The sequence below is a fragment of the Pseudophryne corroboree genome, chromosome 2 (genome assembly GCF_028390025.1).
Source record: "Pseudophryne corroboree isolate aPseCor3 chromosome 2, aPseCor3.hap2, whole genome shotgun sequence".
NCBI classification, from domain to species: Eukaryota; Metazoa; Chordata; class Amphibia; order Anura; family Myobatrachidae; genus Pseudophryne; species Pseudophryne corroboree.
Genome location: NC_086445.1, coordinates 116,218,991 through 116,239,475, shown reverse-complemented (window position 1 = coordinate 116,239,475; position 20,485 = coordinate 116,218,991). Strand labels below are relative to the sequence as shown.

The window sequence follows — 20,485 nt, the reverse complement described above, 5'->3', positions numbered from 1 at the left end:
ACAGCTCAGAAACAGTCCACTACGCTACAATCCTGATGACCCCTAACTAAACTGTCATTAATTATCCTTTAAATAGCACTAAATGATGCAGTGCCCGAACGAACCTTATACCAGATATCAAGGTGCAATGAGGGCCAAACAATCTGGTTATTAATATACAGATGTGTCCACATACACCTTTTCTATTTTCCTCAATTTAGCACGCCATGCATACCACAGCTAAGCTTTTTTCCGCGAGTGGATAAATGTAAAAAATGTTGTTTGCCATAATAGAATATTTATAAAGTAGCATATTAAAGAAGCAAAGTAAGAAAAATAACCAAGCATGGCTAAATCTTGGAATATATGACATGCCAAGCCGTGCAATACATGGCAGGAAATTGGCAAGTTATATGTGGATACATCTGTATATATATCTAATGGCAAAACATGGCATACAGTACTACTGTACCCTCCACCCTGCCGCCATGAGTGATTCCCCACCCCATTGTGCTATATTTAGCCATCGCCTCTCCAGGTGCTGACCCCAAAAGCAGCATAAGGGTAAATCCTTATACTGGTGTCCTGATGTTGTGTTGGGGAAATATTTAGTTACTATCTAGGATTGCTTGTGTTGTTTTACTTGCCCATAGTTGTAGATCACAGGGTCACTTATTAAACCTACATGAAATCATTTCCTATTAGCATGCACTGTTTCCAATTACTGGGCAAGTAATGTTTCTCATGTGTGTGTATATGCAATGAAAACTCTATGAGCGTAGGCGGAATCTCATGTTATCCAAAGAGGAGCTGAAACATCCAGCACCCTTTCCCCAATGACGCATACTGTACGTTCATGTTGTATACACAGATAAGTGCTGACATTATACACCTGGTTCTCTATGCTGTTCTTGTGTCCATATGCCAGTCAGGCTTGCACATAAGGAGCTGACCACCCAAGTTCCTGTGGCACAAATTAGAAACACTGCCGTTCTATTCGCACTCTATTCTGCCAATCCGGCTTCAGTTACTGTGGCATAACCCTGAACTCAGGACTACGGCGCTGGGGTTTCTACATCACTATTATTCTACCATAAGTGATTTTTACAATTGTGAAAAAGCTACAAGCTGTACCGTAACGTTGTCATGATAAAGAGCCTTTTTATTGGCTGAACCAATGTTAATCAAATTCTTTTCTCTGGAAGCCAGTCAGACTTGTGAGTATTCTGGCCACGATGAGCTGCAGCATCGTCACTGGTCCCTAGTGAGTTGCGGCATAATCATAAATATAGTTTCGGTAAAAAAATCGGGATGGTAGCAGGATGCTGGTGGTCAGAATACCGACAGCGGTATCACAATGCTCAGGATCCCAACAGCCCCCCCCCCCCCCACCCCAATTTACCAAAAAGGGTAACTGACTAAGGCACATAGATTTCTTTAAAATCTTATAAAGCTATAGATGGTTTTCTATGAAGTGTGCCTTATGCAATGAAGAGGTTAAGTTGCAGCAAATTACCTATTTGAAGGTTTAATTGTATTACCCATTCACTTCCCCGCACATGATGAATAAGTAGCCTGCTCACAAAATATCAGTGGCAGTCGGGCTCATGTATATCTGGACTTGCGTGTTTGTTTTTCTTTTTGCTTAAATACGCAGTTATCTATCTGTATGCAGATTTTGTTGCATTTAACACTTACAATCCCTTCCGCTGATCATACTTAATATGTCGCAACAGTTTATCCCAGAAGTTCTCAAATGCTGTCCTCAGGGCACCCCATCGCTCCAGGCATTAAAGATATCCATGGCTCAGCACAGATGATTATATCAAATTGACTGCGGTTCTAATTAAATCACCTGTGGCCAAGTACGGATATACGTATAACCTGGACTGTTGGGGTGCCTTGATCACCGCGTTTGGGAACCTCTTGTCTATTCACATTATTTGTTCTATCCATTTGGACTGCAGCAAGAAATATGTTTTCTGTTTGCCTCTTAAAGATATTGCTAATTTTCCTACGTACCTCTATGGGGTGTGAGGGAAAATTGTCAATGTTGGTAATGTGTCCTCTTTAAAAGGTTTGCTACATTGGCCCCCAGGTCTGCCCCTGTCATAGCTTTATTACACAAATGCCTTGTACGAACAGAGGAAATAGTGCATTCACAGATACTGGCTAATAAACACCGCTTTATATGATCCCTGTATAGGAATAATAGTTGATTTTCAAGCATTTAACAAACAAAAACCTGCATAAAATGCACTAGAGCCCTTTGTGTTGTTTGCACTAACAGTTTTTGTGAGAAAAACTTCTTTATCTCCTTGAAATAACCTCAAAAGTAGATCCCATTATTCAATGTCTAGTAGTAAAGCATAGATGCCTGAGCCGTGAACTGTCTTAATGTACAATACTGTAAATATAGAATAATCGCAGCGAAAAGGAAGAAAATCAAAGGCACAAAAAAGTTCCTGAAAACTCAATACAGCTTTAGAATATTTCTATTTAGAGATCTATCGTCTGATTCAGCATCTACCATGTGACCCATGACTGAGGTATATTAGGTAACACTGCTAATCCCCCCACCGGAAAGAGCTTTATAAGCCTGAATATGGGTGTGGATCCAAAGATTGACAATAAACAGGTCGATGCCACATGGTCAACAGGGTGAAAGGTCAACATGGAAATGGTCAACACAAGTATTGCTGTGTGTCATTTTGTATAGTTAACCGTAGCTAAGCCAAATTAGTGTAAACATGCCCCCTCACAGGCTCGCCATGCTTCGGGCAAGGTGCCTCGCACCGCTACTGCTGCGCTCACCACCGGTTACTATTCCCAATCATAGTCCATGTGGATGGTAAATAATTTGAACCTGTCGACCTTTAGCACTGTCAACCTTTCATCTGTCTACCTTTCATACCTGCTGACCTATTGACTGTCGATCTATCACCCGGAATGCCCTAAATACAACCTACATGAACCAGCAGTCAGTGTGAACGTGTAAAACAAGATGCCCATTGGTATGGCGCCATCTAATAGTTGCGATGCCACCAACAATGCAGCCTGCCTTGCAATGGCAAGTACCTATCATCTGTTAATCATTTAAGGGTATAACCATCGATGGTGTGCTAGAGTGCATGTGCAATGGACAGCTGTAGTTTATGCATTCGCTCTGCTACAGCCACGGGCAGATTTATCAAAGCTTGGAGAGTGAGACAGTTAGGAGCTGATTGATTTGTACTTTATCTCTTTCCAAGCTTTGATAAATCTGCCCCACAGAGTTTCTGCTTCCTGGTGCGTGCAGCAGGCGAGATGCTGGCAGCCATCCAAACGCTGCCAATGAAAATAAGTATACAATGGTGGGAACCACCACAATCAGCATTGAAGGGTATAAGCATTTCCAATGGATAAGAAACATCGATGGTTGCCAGCAATCTGTTTCCGATGCCTAGCCCTTGTTTAAAATGACCTGGTGTAAGGTACATCTTTCCAGAGAGTCTGGGAGCTGGTCCATCCAGCCAAACTCCTTTCCTCTACCCCTAATCCTTCTACACCCTGAAACCTGTGCTCCCACCATTATCCACTTCTTGCTGCTCCTTACTCTTCCCCATTATAGATTCCACCATGAGCATAATGTGCCCCAACTTCATTCCATAGCACTGTGACCTGCTGTAAGCCTCCCTCATTCTGTAAGATCTCTCCTTCAGGTCTTCCTCCTGCTCTCCTCATTCCAGCTGTGCAGCCTGTCTGCCCCCTTATACTCCCCACCTTGCCTCCTCCCCTTACATCATCTATCCTCTGTCATCCCCTCTCCTGCTCCTCAGACCTCCAGGATGCAGCCACAGGAGAAGGTGAGGAGAGGGGAGGTCCACAGGAAAGGATGGAGGTGTGAGTAGGGGCAGGGAGGGGGCAGCCTGTCACTAATCTGCACATATCTCCAGCAGTGAATGGGGTTAATGAAGCATGAGGGTGCGCAGAGACAGGGAAGACAGCAAGATGCTTTGTATATGGTGGAAAAACCAGCAAAGTATCTATACAGCTACAGTAGTGCTCAGTCAATGCGGACACAGGGGTTTCCTTCACTGCAGTGCTCATGTTAATAATAATAAAAAAGAGTTGCCTATGTGACTTAGACGAGAATCCATTATTACAGTCAGTTTAAAAGCAAATAAATATATATATATATATATATACATATATATACATATACACACATACATAATTTACACACACATACACATCTATATTTTATCAGTTATCTATACTTGCAGCTCTCTCCAATAGGACACTTTGGTTCTATGAATGGTGTTGTGTACCGTATGTATTCATGCTTATGCAGAGTTGCCCGTCCTATTCCTGTATTGTGCCCTTCCTATGTAAATGCACTATTCATACCAGTCCCTGGTTGTCAGATCCGCTCTGCTCTCTGTCTGCTTTCAGTTGCATGTTGCAAGTGATGATTTGGGCAAGGACCAGGGCTATTTTACCACCTACGTAACCTAGAATCTTTATGCTGGCTCTCCATTTCCCTCACTCATTTTATTTATTTTACTTAATCTTAATCACCCACTTCTTCCACTGCAACAATAAAGAACGAGGTACATGACAGAGATGTGTTCGCATGTGGGACCACCAGTATAATTTAGGGTACATTCCCCCACACTCCCCCTATGATGCAGGATGACACCCTCCTGGTTTAGTGGTGTGAGAGCGTCTGGCTTTCTGTCCCTTATCAGTCTCAGAAAAGAGTGCAGCATTATTGGATATAGATTTCTATGGCAGTTTCCAGACAGACAGACTGCTTTTCCAGATCGAATGAAAACACTACTCTATTCATGAAGCAGTTAAAAGAGTGGAGAAGTTGCCCATGGCAACCAATCAGCTCTTAAATAACATTTGTCAAGTGCATTCTATAAAATTATACATAGCAGCTGATTGGTTGCCATGGGCAACGTTTCGATTGGCTCAATTCTACACTCTTTTCATTGCTTCATGTAGATGTATTTTACCTCTTATATAATCATGAACAGGTAGGTGCCTTTAAGGGATTTGTCCACTCTTGACATTAACGGACTGTCCTTCAAGTCACAGAGATGGTGCTGGCCTGTGGGAGGTATATTCCACTCACCACCGAGCTCCACAGCAGCATTGGTGAACGGATGTGCATGGCAGTGCATGTGGATATTTAGGGAAGTAAAGGGGAGTTAGTGGTGGCTACAGCTTCTGAAGCACTAGCCGTGCCTCTGAGGGACGTGGCTCAATCACAAATGAATGGTTATATTCGGATTCCAAAATGATGAATAGAAGGGTCTATGCATTCATTTTGTGAGGCAAAATGGGGGTTAAAGTACAAATATGCGGTTACCGGTAAGAACCAGCCCAGACACTTGCATGATCAGTCTTCAAGTTTAGGAATGAAGCCAAGCCTCCAAATGTTCACACTTTGTTACATACAGATCTCCCACTAGAAAAACAAGTAGCATTTCGTATAGTCTATCTATTTGTAGTGGCAGACATGCAGCCCTCAGTGACCATATGTAGTGGCAGTAAATGTCTTTATTCCTGTCTGCAGGTCGGTTTGTCCCAGGCGGCTCTCGTGTTGGTTTGTGGACTACTTATTGTTAGCTCAGATGGTTCCAAAGCAATGAAGCGAACACCACCAAAGACAAAGAGTTGTGCCGACCGCCAAGAAGAGGTATTGGAGCAGATGTATGGGCATCTGGCTGCCGGTATGCTTAATGCCTATCACCACACTTTGCAGCTGCAGCCACTGGATAGAGAGAACGTCAGTTGTCCGGCAGGAACCCATCATAGTGCCCCAGTGAATGGCAAGCATCGGCTGCCTGTCAACATACAAAGCATTTCCCCATGGGCTTATAGGTAAAAGGCCGATATCTTAACTATCAATCTATGGCCCCCATTTATCAAGCCTTGGTGAGTGATAAATTGCACGGTGATAGAGTACCAACCAATCAGCTCCTAAATTCCAAGTCACAGGCTGTGTTTGAAAAATGACAGGAGCTGGTTGGTTGGTACTTTATCACCGTGCTATTTATCCCTCTCCAAGGCTTGATACATTTGGGCCTATATTTTATACAAACTGCTTACCCCAGCGTTGCCTGGGTTACTTTTATTGCATTGGTTTTTTTTTTTTTTTTCCTCCGGTCTCTTTTCTCACAAGGTGTCTCTCTCCCCTCCCAAAGGATTCCATCCAGATTACCATGTGTCTGTCTGTCTCTCTCTCTCCACTACACATCTCCAGGTATCTCCTTCAGCCTGGCTGTAACTGTGGAGAGACAGGCTGGTGGCGACACTGCTGGATCAGATGTGAGGCCATAGTTGGGGGAAGGCAAACATAGCCGCCCCCCCGCCCCCCGCCCAATAAAAATATAGTATGTCAAAATGTACACTCCTTCCCTGTGTCATACCATACAGAGACTCATTCCCTGTGTCATACCATACAGAGACTCCTTCCCCGTGTCATAGCCTACAGCGACACCTTCCCCGTGTCATACTATACAGAGACACCTTCCCCGTGTCACACCATACAGAGACCCCTTCCCCGTGTCACACCATACAGAGACCCCTTCCCCGTGTCACACCATACAGAGACCCCTTCCCCGTGTCACACCATACAGAGACACCTTCCCCGTGTCACACCATACAGAGACCCCTTCCCCGTGTCACACCCTACAGAGACCCCCTTCCCCGTGTCACACCCTACAGAGACCCCTTCCCCGTGTCACACCCTACAGAGACCCCTTCCCCGTGTCACACCCTACAGAGACCCCTTCCCCGTGTCACACCCTACAGAGACCCCCTTCCCCGTGTCACACCCTACAGAGACACCTTCCCCATGTCACACCCTACAGAGACACCTTCCCAGTGTCACACCCTACAGAGACCCCCTTCCCCGTGTCACACCCTACAGAGACACCTTCCCCGTGTCACACCCTACAGAGACACCTTCCCCGTGTCACACCATACAGAGACACCTTCCCAGTGTCACACCCTATAGAGACCCCTTCCCCGTGTCACACCCTACAGAGACCCCCTTCCCCGTGTCACACCCTACAGAGACACCTTCCCCGTGTCACACCATACAGAGACACCTTCCCTGTGTCACACCATACAGAGACACCTTCCCTATGTCCGTAGGTTGTGTTGTGCCCAAGCTGCTCAGATTGGCCTGATGATCGCACATACAGCTATAGCAAGATACACTATATGCACTAAAATCACTGCCGGAAACAAAACTAAAGAAATTTATGTCTACAGCACATGAGCTATAGATGGAGAATAGTCACTGATAGTCATCTCTACATAACACCACGAGCACAAGTGGATTCCCAGTATTGCACGTTGCCCCAGCATCTACAGCTGGTAAAATAAGAATTGAACACATCAACATTTATCTCAGTACATATATTTGTAATGGGGCTATTGTAATGAAATGTTCACCAAATGTCAGCAACAACCCATGCAATTCACACAAGCAAAGAAATCAAACCATAGATGTCCATAAATTATGTTATGTGTGTGTAATAATGTGAAATGACACAGGGAAAAAGTATTGACCACATGAAGAAAGGGAGGTGCAAAAAGGCATGGAAAGCCAAGACACTGGTTGAAATCTATCAGTAATTAGAAAGCAATCCTGGCCCTTGTCAGAGCAACTTAATATAAGCTGGTTCAGTCCCAACTGATGGCCTATAAAAAGATGTCTCATTACCAAGGTGTCACACAAGAAACATCTCATAATGGGTAAAAGCAAAGAGCTCTCTCAAGAACTTTGCAACCTTATTGTTGCAAAACATACTAATGGCATTGGTTACAGAAGGATTTGTAAACTTCTAAATGTTACAGTGGGCACTGTTGGGACCATAATCTGGAAGATGGAAAGAACATAATTTCACCTTAAACTGGCCACGACCAGGCGCTCCTCACTTCTCAGGAGTGAAAATAATTATCAGAAGAGTTGTCCAAGAGCCAAAGACCACTCGTGGAGAGCTTCAGAAAGACCTGGAATTAGCAGGTGCAATTGTTTCTAAGAAAACGATACAGTGCATCCAGAAAGTATTCAAAGTGCTTCACTTTTTCCACACTTTGATATGTTATAGCCTTATTACAAAATGTAATAAATTAATTTTTTCCCTCAGAATTCTACACACAATACCCCATAATGACAACGTGAAAAAGTTTTTGGGAGATTTTTGCAAATTTATTAAAAATAAAAAACTAAGGAATCACATGTACATAAGTATTCACAACCTTTGCTCAATACTTTGTTGATGCACCTTTGGCAGCAATTACAGACTCAAGTCTTTTTGAATATGATGCCACAAGCTTGGCATACCTATCTTTGGGCAGTTTCGCCCATTCCTCTTTGCAGAACCTCTCAAGCTCCATCAGGTTGGATGGGAAGCATCGATGCACAGCCATTTTCAGATCTCTCCAGCGATGCGCAATCGGATTCAAGTCTGGGCTCTGGCTGGGCCATTCAAGGACATTCACAGAGTTGTCCTAAAGCCACTCCTTTGATATCCTGGATGTATGCTAAGGGTCATTGTGCTGCTGAAAGATGAACCTTCGCCCCACTCTGAGGTCAAGAGCGCTCTGGAGCAGGTTTTCATCCAGGATGTATGTACATTGCTGCATTCACCTTTCCCTCTATCCTGACTTGTCTCCCAGTTCCTGCCGCTGAAAAACATCCCCACAGCATGATGCTGCCACCACCATGCTTCACTGTAGGGATGGTATTGGCCTGGTGATGAGCGGTGCCTGGTTTCCTCCAAACATGACGCCTGGCATTCACGCCAAAGAGTTCAATCTTTGTCTCATCAGACCAGAGAATTTTGTTTCTCATGGTCAGAGAGTCCTTCAGGTGCATTTTGGCAAACTCCAGGTGGACTGCCATGTGCTTTTTACTAAGGAGTGGCTTCCGTCTGGTCACTCTACCATATAGGCCTGATTGGTGGATTGCTGTATAGATGGTTGTCCTTCTCTAAGGTTCTCCTCTCTCCACAGAGGAATGCTGTAGCTCTGACAAGAGTGACCATCAGGTTCTTTGTCACCTCCCTGACAGGACCCTTCTCCGACGATCACTCAGTTTAGACGACCGGCCAGCTCTAGGAAGAGTCCTGGTGGTTTTGAGCTTCTTCCATTTACAGATGATGGAGGCCACTCTGCTCATTGGGACCTTCAAAGCAGCAGATATTTTTCTGTATCCCTCCCCAGGATTTGTGCCTCGAGACAATCCTGTCTCGGAGGTCTACAGACAATTCCTTTGACTTCATACTTGGTCTGTGCTCAGACATGCACTGTCAAGTGTGGGACCTTATATAGACAGGTGTGTGCCTTTCCAAATCATGTCCAATCAACTGAATTTACCACAGGTGGACTCCAGTTAAGCTGTAGGAACATCTCAAGGATGATCAGTGGAAACAGGATGCTCCTGAGCTCAATTTTGAGCTTCATGGCAAAGGCTGTGAATACTTATGTACATGGGATTTCTTAGTTTAAAATGTTTTAATAAATTTGCAAAAAATCTCCAAAAAACTTTTTTCACGTTGCATTATGGGGTATTGTGTGTAGAATTTTGAGGGAAAAAATTAATTTATTCCATTTTGGAATAAGGCTGTAACATAACAAAACGTGTAAAAAGTGAAGCGCTGTGAATACTTTCTGGATACACTGTACGTAATGCACTCAACTGCCATGGCCTGTATGCACACTCACCATGCAAGACACCATTCTGAAGAAAAAGCATGTTGAAGCTTGTTTAAAGTTTGCTGGGCAACATATGGACAAGCCTGTGAAATACTGGTAGAATATAGGGCCTAATTCGGAGTTGATCGCAGCAGCAAATTTGTTAGCAGGTGGCCAAAACCATGTGCACTGCAGGGGGGGGGGGGGGGGGGGGCAGATATAACATGTGCAGAGAGAGTTAGATTTCGGTGGGGTGTATTCAAACTGAAATCTAAATTGCAGTGTAAAAATAAAGCAGCCAGTATTTACCCTGCACAGAAACAAAATAACCCACCCAAATCTAACTCTCTCTGCAAATGTTATATCTGCCCTCCTGCAGTGCACATGGTTTTGTCCAATTGCTAACAAACTTGCTGCTGCGATCAACTCAAAATTACCCCCATAGTCTGGTCAGATGAGACCAAAATTGAACTCTTTGGATGCCATAATACACACCATGGGGCAGATGTATTAACCTGGAGAAGGCATAAGGAAGTGATAAACCAGTGATATGTGCAAGGTGATAAAGGCAGCAGCCAATCAGATCCTAACTGTTAATTTACATATTGGAGCTGATTGGCTGGTGCCTTTATCACCTTGCACCTACCACTGGTTTATCATTTCCTTATGCCTTCTCCAGGTTAATACATCTGTCCCCATGTTTGGAGGAGAAATGGCACTGCACATCACCCCCAAAAGCACCATACCAACAGTGAAGTTTGGAGGTGGGAACACCATGGTGTGGGGTAGATTTACAGCATACGATACTGGCATACCTCATGTTATTAAAGGAAGGATGAATGGAAAAATGCACCGAGACATTCTTGATAAAAATCTGCTGCCATCTACCAGGATGCTGAAGATGAAACGAGGATGGATATTTCAGCAAGATTATGGAGGTCATTCAGAGTTGGTCATAGCTGTGCTAAATTTAGCACAGCTACGATCATGTTCCCAGACATGCGAGGGGACGCCCAGCACAGGGCTAGCCCGCCCTGCATGTCTGTCTGCCCCCCCCCCCCAAGTACAAAAGCATTGCACACCGGGAGTTGCTGCTCGTTGCTGCCCCTGGTCGCAGCGGCTGCGTGTGACGTCACACTGCCACTGCGGCCCTCCCCCCACTCGGCCCGGCCACGCCTACGTTGGCTGGACCGCGCCCCCCCCCCCATGCCGCCCCCTCCCGCCTCTGCCTGTCAATCAGGCAGAGGAGATCTCTTCGGCCGTCCGGAATGCGCCGACGCATGTGCAGTTCCGACCAGACGATCGCTGCGAACAACTGCAGCGAGCGATTGGGTCGGAATGACCCCCTATGATCCCAAACACAGAGCCAAGGAAACTCTCAATTGGTTTCAGAGAAAGAAAATAAAGTTTCTAGACTGGCCCAGCCAATCACCTGACTTGTATCCAATTGAAAATCTATAGAAAGAACTAAAGATCTGAGTTCATAGAAGAGGCCCACAGAACCTTCAAGATTTGAAGACTGTTTTGTGGAAAAATTGGCCAAAAATCACATTTTTGATTTCTTTGCATGTGGGGATTGGATGGGTTGTTGCTGACATTTGGTGACAATTTCATGACAATAGCCCCATTACAAATATATTTACTGAGAAAAATGTTGATGTGTTCAATACTTATTTTACCCGCTGTATTACACTGGCCACGCTCAGAATTATTTGGCCACTTTGGAATATATTATGTTGTGATGGCAGAAAAATCATTTATGGTCATGGTGGTAACCAGGGTCAGCCAAGGCCTCTCCATGTGTGTGTAGTCAGTGGCCTGCCTGCAAGCAAGGAGAACACAGACCATATTGCCTGTATGTGGGCAACTGCACTTGTGATACCTTGCTCATGCAATGAGTTAATTTACATAAACGATGTGACTTGTAACATGACAACACCAGCGCTATGCTTGTTATACCGGAACAATCTAATCGCCATATTACTGGAACTGTGCCAGCATGGCGACACACATGGACGCCCAAAATGGAGAGATCCAGCTGTTTATAGCTCACACAGCACTTTCACTCCTATTGGGATAAAAAAGGCTAAATGCATTATTGTTATGAATGCTGGGGCAGGGTGGCACTGTACATTGCCTGGAGTGCTCTCAGTCCATTCCGGGCGGCTGTACACACTGCAGGGTGTGTGTCCTTAGCATCTCTGAGCAGCTCTGCAGCTGGCTGTAGGGTCAATTCTGGGCACGCTGCAAGCAAATTGCAGGACTGTGGGGCAGCCAGCACCCTGTGCTCTAGGCAATGTCACTGTTCACACACCCACCCTAGTTACAGCCCTGGTTGTTATATTGTAGGGCATCTGAATAAAACTTAATGCCTTCTGGTCAGCAAATAGAGACACAAAGTCAGGCAGATTTGTGCATGATTAATCGAGTTCAGGTGTGATGGCTTCTAACAAAGAGGCATGGAATTGGGTCTATTCATGAAGCAGCGAAAACAGTAGAGAAGTGAGCCAGTGGAGAAGTTGCCCATGGCAACCAATCAGCATTGAGGTAACATTTATCAAGCGCATTCTATAAATTTATACATAGAAGCTGATTGGTTGCCATAGGCAACTTTGACACTGATTCACTTCTCCACTCTTTTCACTGCTTCATGAATAGACCATTAATAATGAACAATGTTAAACCCAGCCCATGTAAGAGAGTCACTCTAAAGCTGAGTACACACTAAATGACATATAAAATGAATTTACCAATAACGACCAGTCGTTATGACAATTTCATTTTATCATCCAGCGTGTACTCACTAGAACATTAGCGATGCGCGCTCCCGCAGGTCGCAAGCGACATCCCCATTTGGCTGTACATGCAGCTCAATCAGGAGATGGCGCTAGCCAGTATGGCCCCGCTCCCCCCCCCGCCGCCGCTTCATCATTGGCGACATCGGCAAGTGTGTATGCACTTGCCGATGTTGGCACACTGCCGGGTCCCGGTTCTAGCGAGGTGGCCAAGACAGGAGACACTGGACAGTAGTCTTCCCTATATCATCAAAGGTATAACAGTATCCAGGTCAGCGGCGCTAAGAGGGATGGGGGGGTCAGTAGCCAATTGGGAAGGAAGAGATGCTGCCGTGTGCTGGGCTGTGGAACAGGTAGACTGCTGCCGCTGAGAGTCAGCTGCATTGGGCCACAACCCCTGTCAAAGCCTCATGTGTATATGTGTGTTTTTATTTAACACTGGGTGGCACATGTGGATTACATAGTGTTACTATGGGGTCCACAAATGTCTTGTTACACTACAGAACAGATAACTTGTTATAGTGATTTAATGCTAATAAAGCGGATTTTGGCCTCAAAACACAACACAACAAAATTACTTTTTTGTAAGTTACCAATAGATTTATTAGCAAATCACCGCACAACAGTATTTTATTCCGATGCGGTTATCCCACAATCCCCTCAGATGGTGGATGCAGCAATTTGGCATAAAATAATGATCAATTAGACTGAACTGGACAAACTTCAAAAATTAAACTTGGCTAAACTTTTGTTCAGGATTCTTGGGGATCTGCCCAGCAACTATAAATCACAGGTATTCTAGTGTTGTAGCCAACCACGCTTTCATGGGCTACAAATGATAAGCATAAAATGTCTGCACCAGTTACTAGTGGATGATATTCATGAAGATCTGAGATTACACATGGTCACATTCCCGGACTCATTATGTGACAGTAGTGCAGAGAAGGGAACTAAATATAATTTCTTTAAAATAATGTTTATTAAATACTGTATATATTGTGAATAATACAATTTTTATGTAGATTGATTTTGTTTGTAGTAGAAAAAGAAGTTATTTCATCCTATCACACTATGGTGGAAATTTACTAAGCTCCCGATTTTGACCGAGATGGTGTTTTTTCTTCAAAGTGTCATCTCGGGAATTTACTAAACTCAAATCACGGCAGTGATGAGGGCATTCGTATTTTTTTGGAACTCAAAGAAAAAAATTACGAATGAATACACCATCGGTCAAATACGCCTGTTATTTGGTAGAACTCGGTAATTTACTAAAAAGTGTAATTCACAAACACTGCCGGTAATAGCCAAACACTGCCGTGAAAAAACACAAATCGTAAAAACATGCTAAAATAAAACAGACCTGCTTTTTTTTTACCGTGTTCTGATAAACATGCACGGATCTCATGGATCCGTGCATGCCTATCAGTGGGAAGGGGTGGGAAAGTATTAAATTTGTTGGAAAAAAATGCGTGGGGTCCTCCCTCCTAAGCAAAACCAGCCTCGGGCTCTTTGAGCCGGTCCTGGTTCACAAAATATGTGGGGAAAAATGACCGGGGTTCCCCCATATTTCATAAACCAGCACCGGGCTCTGCGCCTGGTCCTGGTTCCAAAAATACGGGGGACAAAAAGCGTAGGGGTCCCCCGTATTTTTGAAACCAGCACCGGGCTCCACTAGCCAGGTACATAATGCCACAGACGGGGGACACTTTTATATTGGTCCCTGCGGCCCTGGCATTACATACCCAACTACTCACCCCTGGCCGGGGTACCCTGGAGTGGGATCCCCTTAAATCAAGGGGTCCCCCCCTCCAGCCACCCAAGGGCCAGGGGTGAAGCCCGAGGCTGTCCCCCCCATCCAAGGGCGGCGGATGGGGGGCTGATAGCCTTTTTGTAAAAATGTGAATATTGTTTTTAATAGCAGTACTACAAGTCCCAGCAAGCCTCCCCCGCAAGCTGGTACTTGGAGAACCACAAGTACCAGTATGCGGTGGAAAACCGGGCCCGCTGGTACCTGTAGTACTACTACTAAAAAAATACCCCAATAAAAACAGGAGACACACACCTTGAAAGTATAAGTTTATTACATACATGCACACCTACATACATACATACTTACCTATGTTCACACGAGGGTCGGTCCTCTTCTCCATGTAGAATCCATGGGGTACCTGTGGAAAAAATTATACTCACATAATCCAGTGTAGATCGGTCCTCTTCTGTTCTTTGTATAATCCACGTACTTTGCAAAATAAAAAAACGGACACCCGACCACGCACTGAAAGGGGCCCCATGTTTTCACATGGGACCCCTTTCCCCGAATGCCAGGACCCCCCCCTGACTCCTGTCTAAGGGGGTTCCTTCAGTCAATCAGGGAGCGCCACGTCGTGGCACCCTCCTGATTGGCTGTGTGCTCCTGTAGTGTATGTCAGGCAGCACACGGCAGTGATACAATGTAGCGCCTATGCACTCCATTGTAACCAATGGTGGGAACTTGGCGGTCAGCGGTGAGGTTACTTTCGGTCAACCGCTGACCGCCAAGTTCCCACCATTGGTTACAATGGAGCGCATAGGCGCTACATTGTATCACTGCCGTGTGCTGCCTGACATACACTACAGGAGCACACAGCCAATCAGGAGGGTGCCACGACGTGGCGCTCCCGGATTGGCTGAAGGAACCCCTTAGACAGGAGTCATGGGGGGGTCCTGGCATTCGGGGAAAGGGGTCCCATGTGAAAACATGGGGCCCCTTTCAGTGCGTGGTCGGGTGTCCGTTTTTTTATTTTGCAAAGTACGTGGATTATACAAAGAACAGAAGAGGACCGATCTACACTGGATTATGCGAGTATAATTTTTCCCACAGATACCCCATGGATTCTACATAGAGAAGAGGACCGACCCTCGTGTGAACATAGGTAAGTATGTATGTATGTAGGTGTGCATGTATGTAATAAACTTATACTTTCAAGGTGTGTGTCTCCTGTTTTTATTGGGGTATTTTTTTAGTAGTAGTACTACAGGTACCAGCGGGCCCGGTTTTCCACCGCATACTGGTACTTGTGGTTCTCCAAGTACCAGCTTGCGGGGGAGGCTTGCTGGGACTTGTAGTACTGCTATTAAAAACAATATTCACATTTTTACAAAAAGGCTATCAGCCCCCCATCCGCCGCCCTTGGATGGGGGGGGACAGCCTCGGGCTTCACCCCTGGCCCTTGGGTGGCTGGAGGGGGGGACCCCTTGATTTAAGGGGTTCCCACTCCTCCAGGGTACCCCGGCCAGGGGTGAGTAGTTGGGTATGTAATGCCAGGGCCGCAGGGACCAATATAAAAGTGTCCCCCGGCTGTGGCATTATGTACCTGGCTAGTGGAGCCCGGTGCTGGTTTCAAAAATACGGGGGACCCCTACGCTTTTTGTCCCCCGTATTTTTGGAACCAGGACCAGGCGCAGAGCCCGGTGCTGGTTTATGAAATATGGGGGAACCCCGGTCATTTTGTTCCACATATTTTGTGAACCAGGACCGGCTCAAAGAGCCCGAGGCTGGTTTTGTTTAGGGGGGGGGACCCCATGAATTTTTTTTTTTTGAATTTTAACAATGTTCTTTTTTTTTACGAAAGGTGCACAATAAAGCCCAGCACGGATCTCACAGATCCGGCCGACATTCATTGTGTTAATGTCGGCAGTGTTTTACAATTCACTCCCGTAAAACACTGCCAAAAAATCCGAATGACATCGACATCGGAAAATACGAAAATGCAGAATACGACAGCTTAGTAAATTAGTCGTAATAAATTCAAAAAGTTGCAATTTTACACTTTCGATGTCATTCGTGTTTGAACTTTAACCTCATTCGGAAAAATACGAATTTTAGTAAATTTACCCCTATGTCTGCCAGATAAAGTGGCGGAACTTGCGAGTGTTGGGTCAAGGTGAAAAAATGCTTTGGGCCCTCTCCCTTCTAGGCCCCACACTAAGGTCATAATAAGACACAATCATGCGCCACATGACCACCAAACAATACAGATTGCATCTCAGTACCTAATACTAATCTGTGCCCCCTTTAATCAAATAGTAATGCTATTTAAACTCACCAGTGTATGATGTCAGCAGCACGCTCAGAGGCTCCACAGATGAGTCTGCTTTCTGCTGGTACAGGGTGACAGAGGCAGAGGGTGGCAGGGACAGGATGGTAGATACAGGAGGAGGGTGATGGAGAGGATGATAGATAGAGGCTGAGGGTGACAGAGAAAGGCAGAGGGTGATGGGGAGAGGATGATAAGTAGAGGCAGAGGGTGACAGGGAGAGGACGGTAGATAGAGGCAGAGGGTGATGGGGCGAGGACAATAGGTAGAAACAGAGGGTGATGGGAAGAGGATGGTAGATAGAGGCAGAGGGTGATGGGGAGAGGACAATAGGTAGAGGCAGAGGGTAACGGGGAGAGGTAGAGGGTGATGGGAAGAGGATGGCAGATAGAGGCAGAGGGTGATGGGGAGAGGATGAGGGTGATGGAGAAGATGACAGAGGGTGACGGTGAGAGGAAGAAGGTGATGACGAGAGAATGATAGGTAGGGGCAGAGGGTGATGGGCAGATGGCAATGATGAATGATAAAGACAGATAGATAGTACAATGAAAACTACACATAAAGCGTGTATGCACACCCTCCAAGGAAATACATGTTCAATATACTTGACTCAGCTAAATTTAAGTGTTCTGATCTCTATATGCCAGTCTTTAGTGCTTGGACCTGTATAGTATATACCACTACTGATGCATGTAGATCTGTGCACGCCTTCGATTTCAGCAGTAAAACCATTACTAAGTATAACATTAACATAAAGTACATTGGGGGTCATTCCGAGTTGTTTGCTCGCAAGCTGCTTTTAGCAGCTTTGCACACGCTAAGCCGCCGCCTACTGGGAGTGAATCTTAGCTTATCAAAATTGCGAACGAAAGATTAGCAGAATTGCGAATAGACACTTCTTAGCAGTTTCTGAGTAGCTCCAGACTTACTCGGCATCTGCGATCAGTTCAGTCAGTGTCGTTCCTGGTTTGACGTCACAAACACACCCAGCGTTCGCCCAGACACTCCTCCGTTTCTCCAGCCACTCCCGCGTTTTTCCCAGAAACTGTAGCGTTTTTTCGCACACACCCATAAAACGGCCAGTTTCCGCCCAGAAACACCCACTTCCTGTCAATCACATTACGATCACCAGAACGAAGAAAAAACCTCGTAATGCCGTGAGTAAAATACCGAACTGCATAGCAAATTTACTTGACGCAGTCGCACTGCGGGCATTGCGCATGCGCATTAGCGACTAATCGCTCCGTTGCGACAAAAAAATACAGAGCGAACAACTCGGAATGACCCCCATAGTGCACAACAGAGGCGGAACTGTGAGAGGCAACGGAGTCAGCTGCCACAGGGCTCCTGCTATGGAAGGGAGCACCTCTCCTCCATTGTCTCCTGTTTATGGTGTGCACAGCAACACCATTCAATTAACTGAAACACTGCTGCTGCCTCTTCCGTGGCCAACTCCCCCTCTAGTCCCTGCACCTTACAAGTCACACTCTATTTATTATAGATACACATCTTGTAAGTGTCAAACTCAGAATTAGAATCCACTAGCTACTACACTGGAAGCAGGCACCATACTCATGAAGCTATTCGCTCCTGCATAGGAGGTATGAGAATTCTAACTATATAGAATAACGTCATATAGTTAGAATTCTCATTTTTCCTATGCTGGAGCAAATATTCCAGTGTAATAGGTCGTGGGTTCAAACCCAGGGGTATGATACTTGCAAAAATATTGTCAAAGAAATAATCAGCACTGTGAGTGACTGAGCAGATCTATGCAGTGTGTGCCTGCAGGGGATTGGATGTGTGGCTGTACACTACATAGATCTGCTTGGTTGAAATGATTTAGAACTGACAATTCTAAGCAGCTTCATATAGTTTGCTTCAATTGTAACAGGTCATAAATCCTAATCCAGGGTATGACTGCTAATAAATGACACTGATACACACACACACATATATATATATATATATGCCACAATAAAGATGAAAATGCCACAATAAAGGGCATTGAAACGTTGTCCTCCACACGATGTAGTACCGTTTCTGAATTACTAGACGTTTGGCGTGCCGCACCTCTCTTTCTTGATTATGCTATCCACACTGTGAGGGCACCCGGCGCAGTATTGTATTGCCAATGGGAGAGCCAGACCTATCGATGTGTGTGTGTGTGTGTGTGTGTGTGTGTGTGTGTGTGTGTGTGTGTGTGTGTGTGTGTGTGTGTATATATATATATATATATATATGGGTGGTATGATGCTGTACATGATGCTCTATTAAAATCTTACTGGCTACAGAATCCGTCTGGTGAGTGCACTCTATACAGGAACTTTATATATATGGGTGTGGGGCACCAATATTTATCTTGCGTCTGGGCAACCGGGACAAATTTACACCACTGGTGCACAAATACTAAATTACAGCATACTTGCTAAGGGTAGCACACAAAGTACAGTCCTGTCCCCAACTGTAACGCACTACAGTGTATGCTGGAGCTACATATGCAACTGCTAATAAAACCTGTCTTCATCCTAGAATCAATGCTGTAAATGCTTTATACATAGTAATGTATTCACAAATCACTGACTACTTGCTTTCTGCCTATAGGATCTCATATAATCCCACAAGATACCCCAAGTACATCCCAGAGGCATACTGTCTATGTAAGGGCTGCCTGACCGGACCCTACGGAGAGGAGAATTTGAATTTCCGCAGTACACCAGTGTACATGCCCACAGTCATTCTCCGGCGTACGTCAGTTTGCGCTGGTGGCCGCTCTGTGTATGTTGAGGAGTATATCACTATTCCGGTGGGCTGCACCTGCGTACCGGAACAGGAGAAGGAGGCAGAGACAGAAGAGGTGAATTCCAGTTTGGAGAAAGAGAAGTTTAAAGTTCCTATTAATAAAAGTGAGAAACCTTCATCCAGCTGAACACAGACACGAAGACTAGGCCAGAAGAGGACTATTACGTCTATAGATACCTCCTCACGGTTTTCTTATAGAGGATAATCTTCTCTCTCTAAAGATCTAGTTCAGATGTTGAGTAAGCATAAATGCTAGGGAGATGAGGAGGCCCAGTGCTGTATTGTATCTTATGCAGTGATAATAAGAAAATGTATAATAAGATTAGCCAAATGTATTAATTCTGGTATTTAATCATGTCCTAAACTGCAGCTAGCCAAGCAGTAATAGAGGAGCTCATCTCCCTACAACACATCAGGTGGGGTACACTGTAAGAACATGGAACATCCGTGACACTCTATACATACAGAAGGTGCACAAGTGAAATGCTAGAAAGAGGGGGACACATGCTACATACACTAGGAAAAATAAATGTACACATTAATATAACGGGTCAGTGTTATTCGAAACGTTGCTATAACGTTTCTGTTAGGGAGATTAGCCCATGTTCCCCTATAGATGAGGTGAAAAAATACATTTACATTTGTCAAGCATTGCCTGGGTGACTTCCATTAGCATTAAGGGATTTTGTTGGGTTTTAGAATATATTAAACACATAATTAGTTTTGATTTATAGAGAACTAAAAAGTACAGCTTAATAATCAAATTCAGAACAGAATTACAAAGTGAACTCCGTGCACTTCCAAATGTCACAAAGCCTCCAGCAAACCCACTGCTTAGTACATTTACTCCTAAATGTGTGGACTGACCACTTGCTGGCCTTGCCCTTTTCTCTTTAACTTTGCCTAGATGTGGAAAAGGCAGCAATTGTCTTGGCTGAAATACTCTGTGCTACTGTCAAGATTCTTGTGCTCTAATACAGCTTGTTCTACATGCAGAAAATTAGGAATAAATGAAATATGTACTTAGACTCTAATAAAAAAAACACTTAATATAAAATAAATATTAAGATTTTACGTACAAAATTACAAGTATTCCCATATACATAATTTGGCATCTTTGGGTTTGTTATT

The 20,485-nt window shown here is 44.8% G+C and overlaps 1 protein-coding gene across 2 annotated transcripts; it reads left to right on the top strand.

Moving 5' to 3' along the window:
• Positions 1 to 3,727: 3,727 nt before the first annotated feature.
• Positions 3,728 to 20,428, top strand: IL17D (interleukin 17D). Of its 2 annotated transcripts, none has more exons than XM_063957022.1 (3): positions 3,728 to 3,824; positions 5,546 to 5,853; positions 19,157 to 20,428. In XM_063957022.1, the coding sequence occupies exons 1-3, from the start codon at positions 3,807 to 3,809 to the stop codon at positions 19,479 to 19,481; spliced, it is 651 nt and encodes a 216-aa protein (XP_063813092.1). In that variant the 5' UTR covers positions 3,728 to 3,806; the 3' UTR covers positions 19,482 to 20,428. The 2 variants fall into 2 exon arrangements, with proteins under 2 accessions (XP_063813092.1, XP_063813091.1); XM_063957021.1 differs by having other exon boundaries at positions 3,809 to 3,861.
• Positions 20,429 to 20,485: the final 57 nt, after the last annotated feature.

Excerpts from the sequence above, each read along its gene's own strand:
- IL17D (XM_063957022.1), top strand. Across the intron at positions 5,854-19,156 it reads ATTTCCCCATGGGCTTATAG|GATCTCATATAATCCCACAA; the intron begins GTAAAAGGCCGA and ends TTCTGCCTATAG.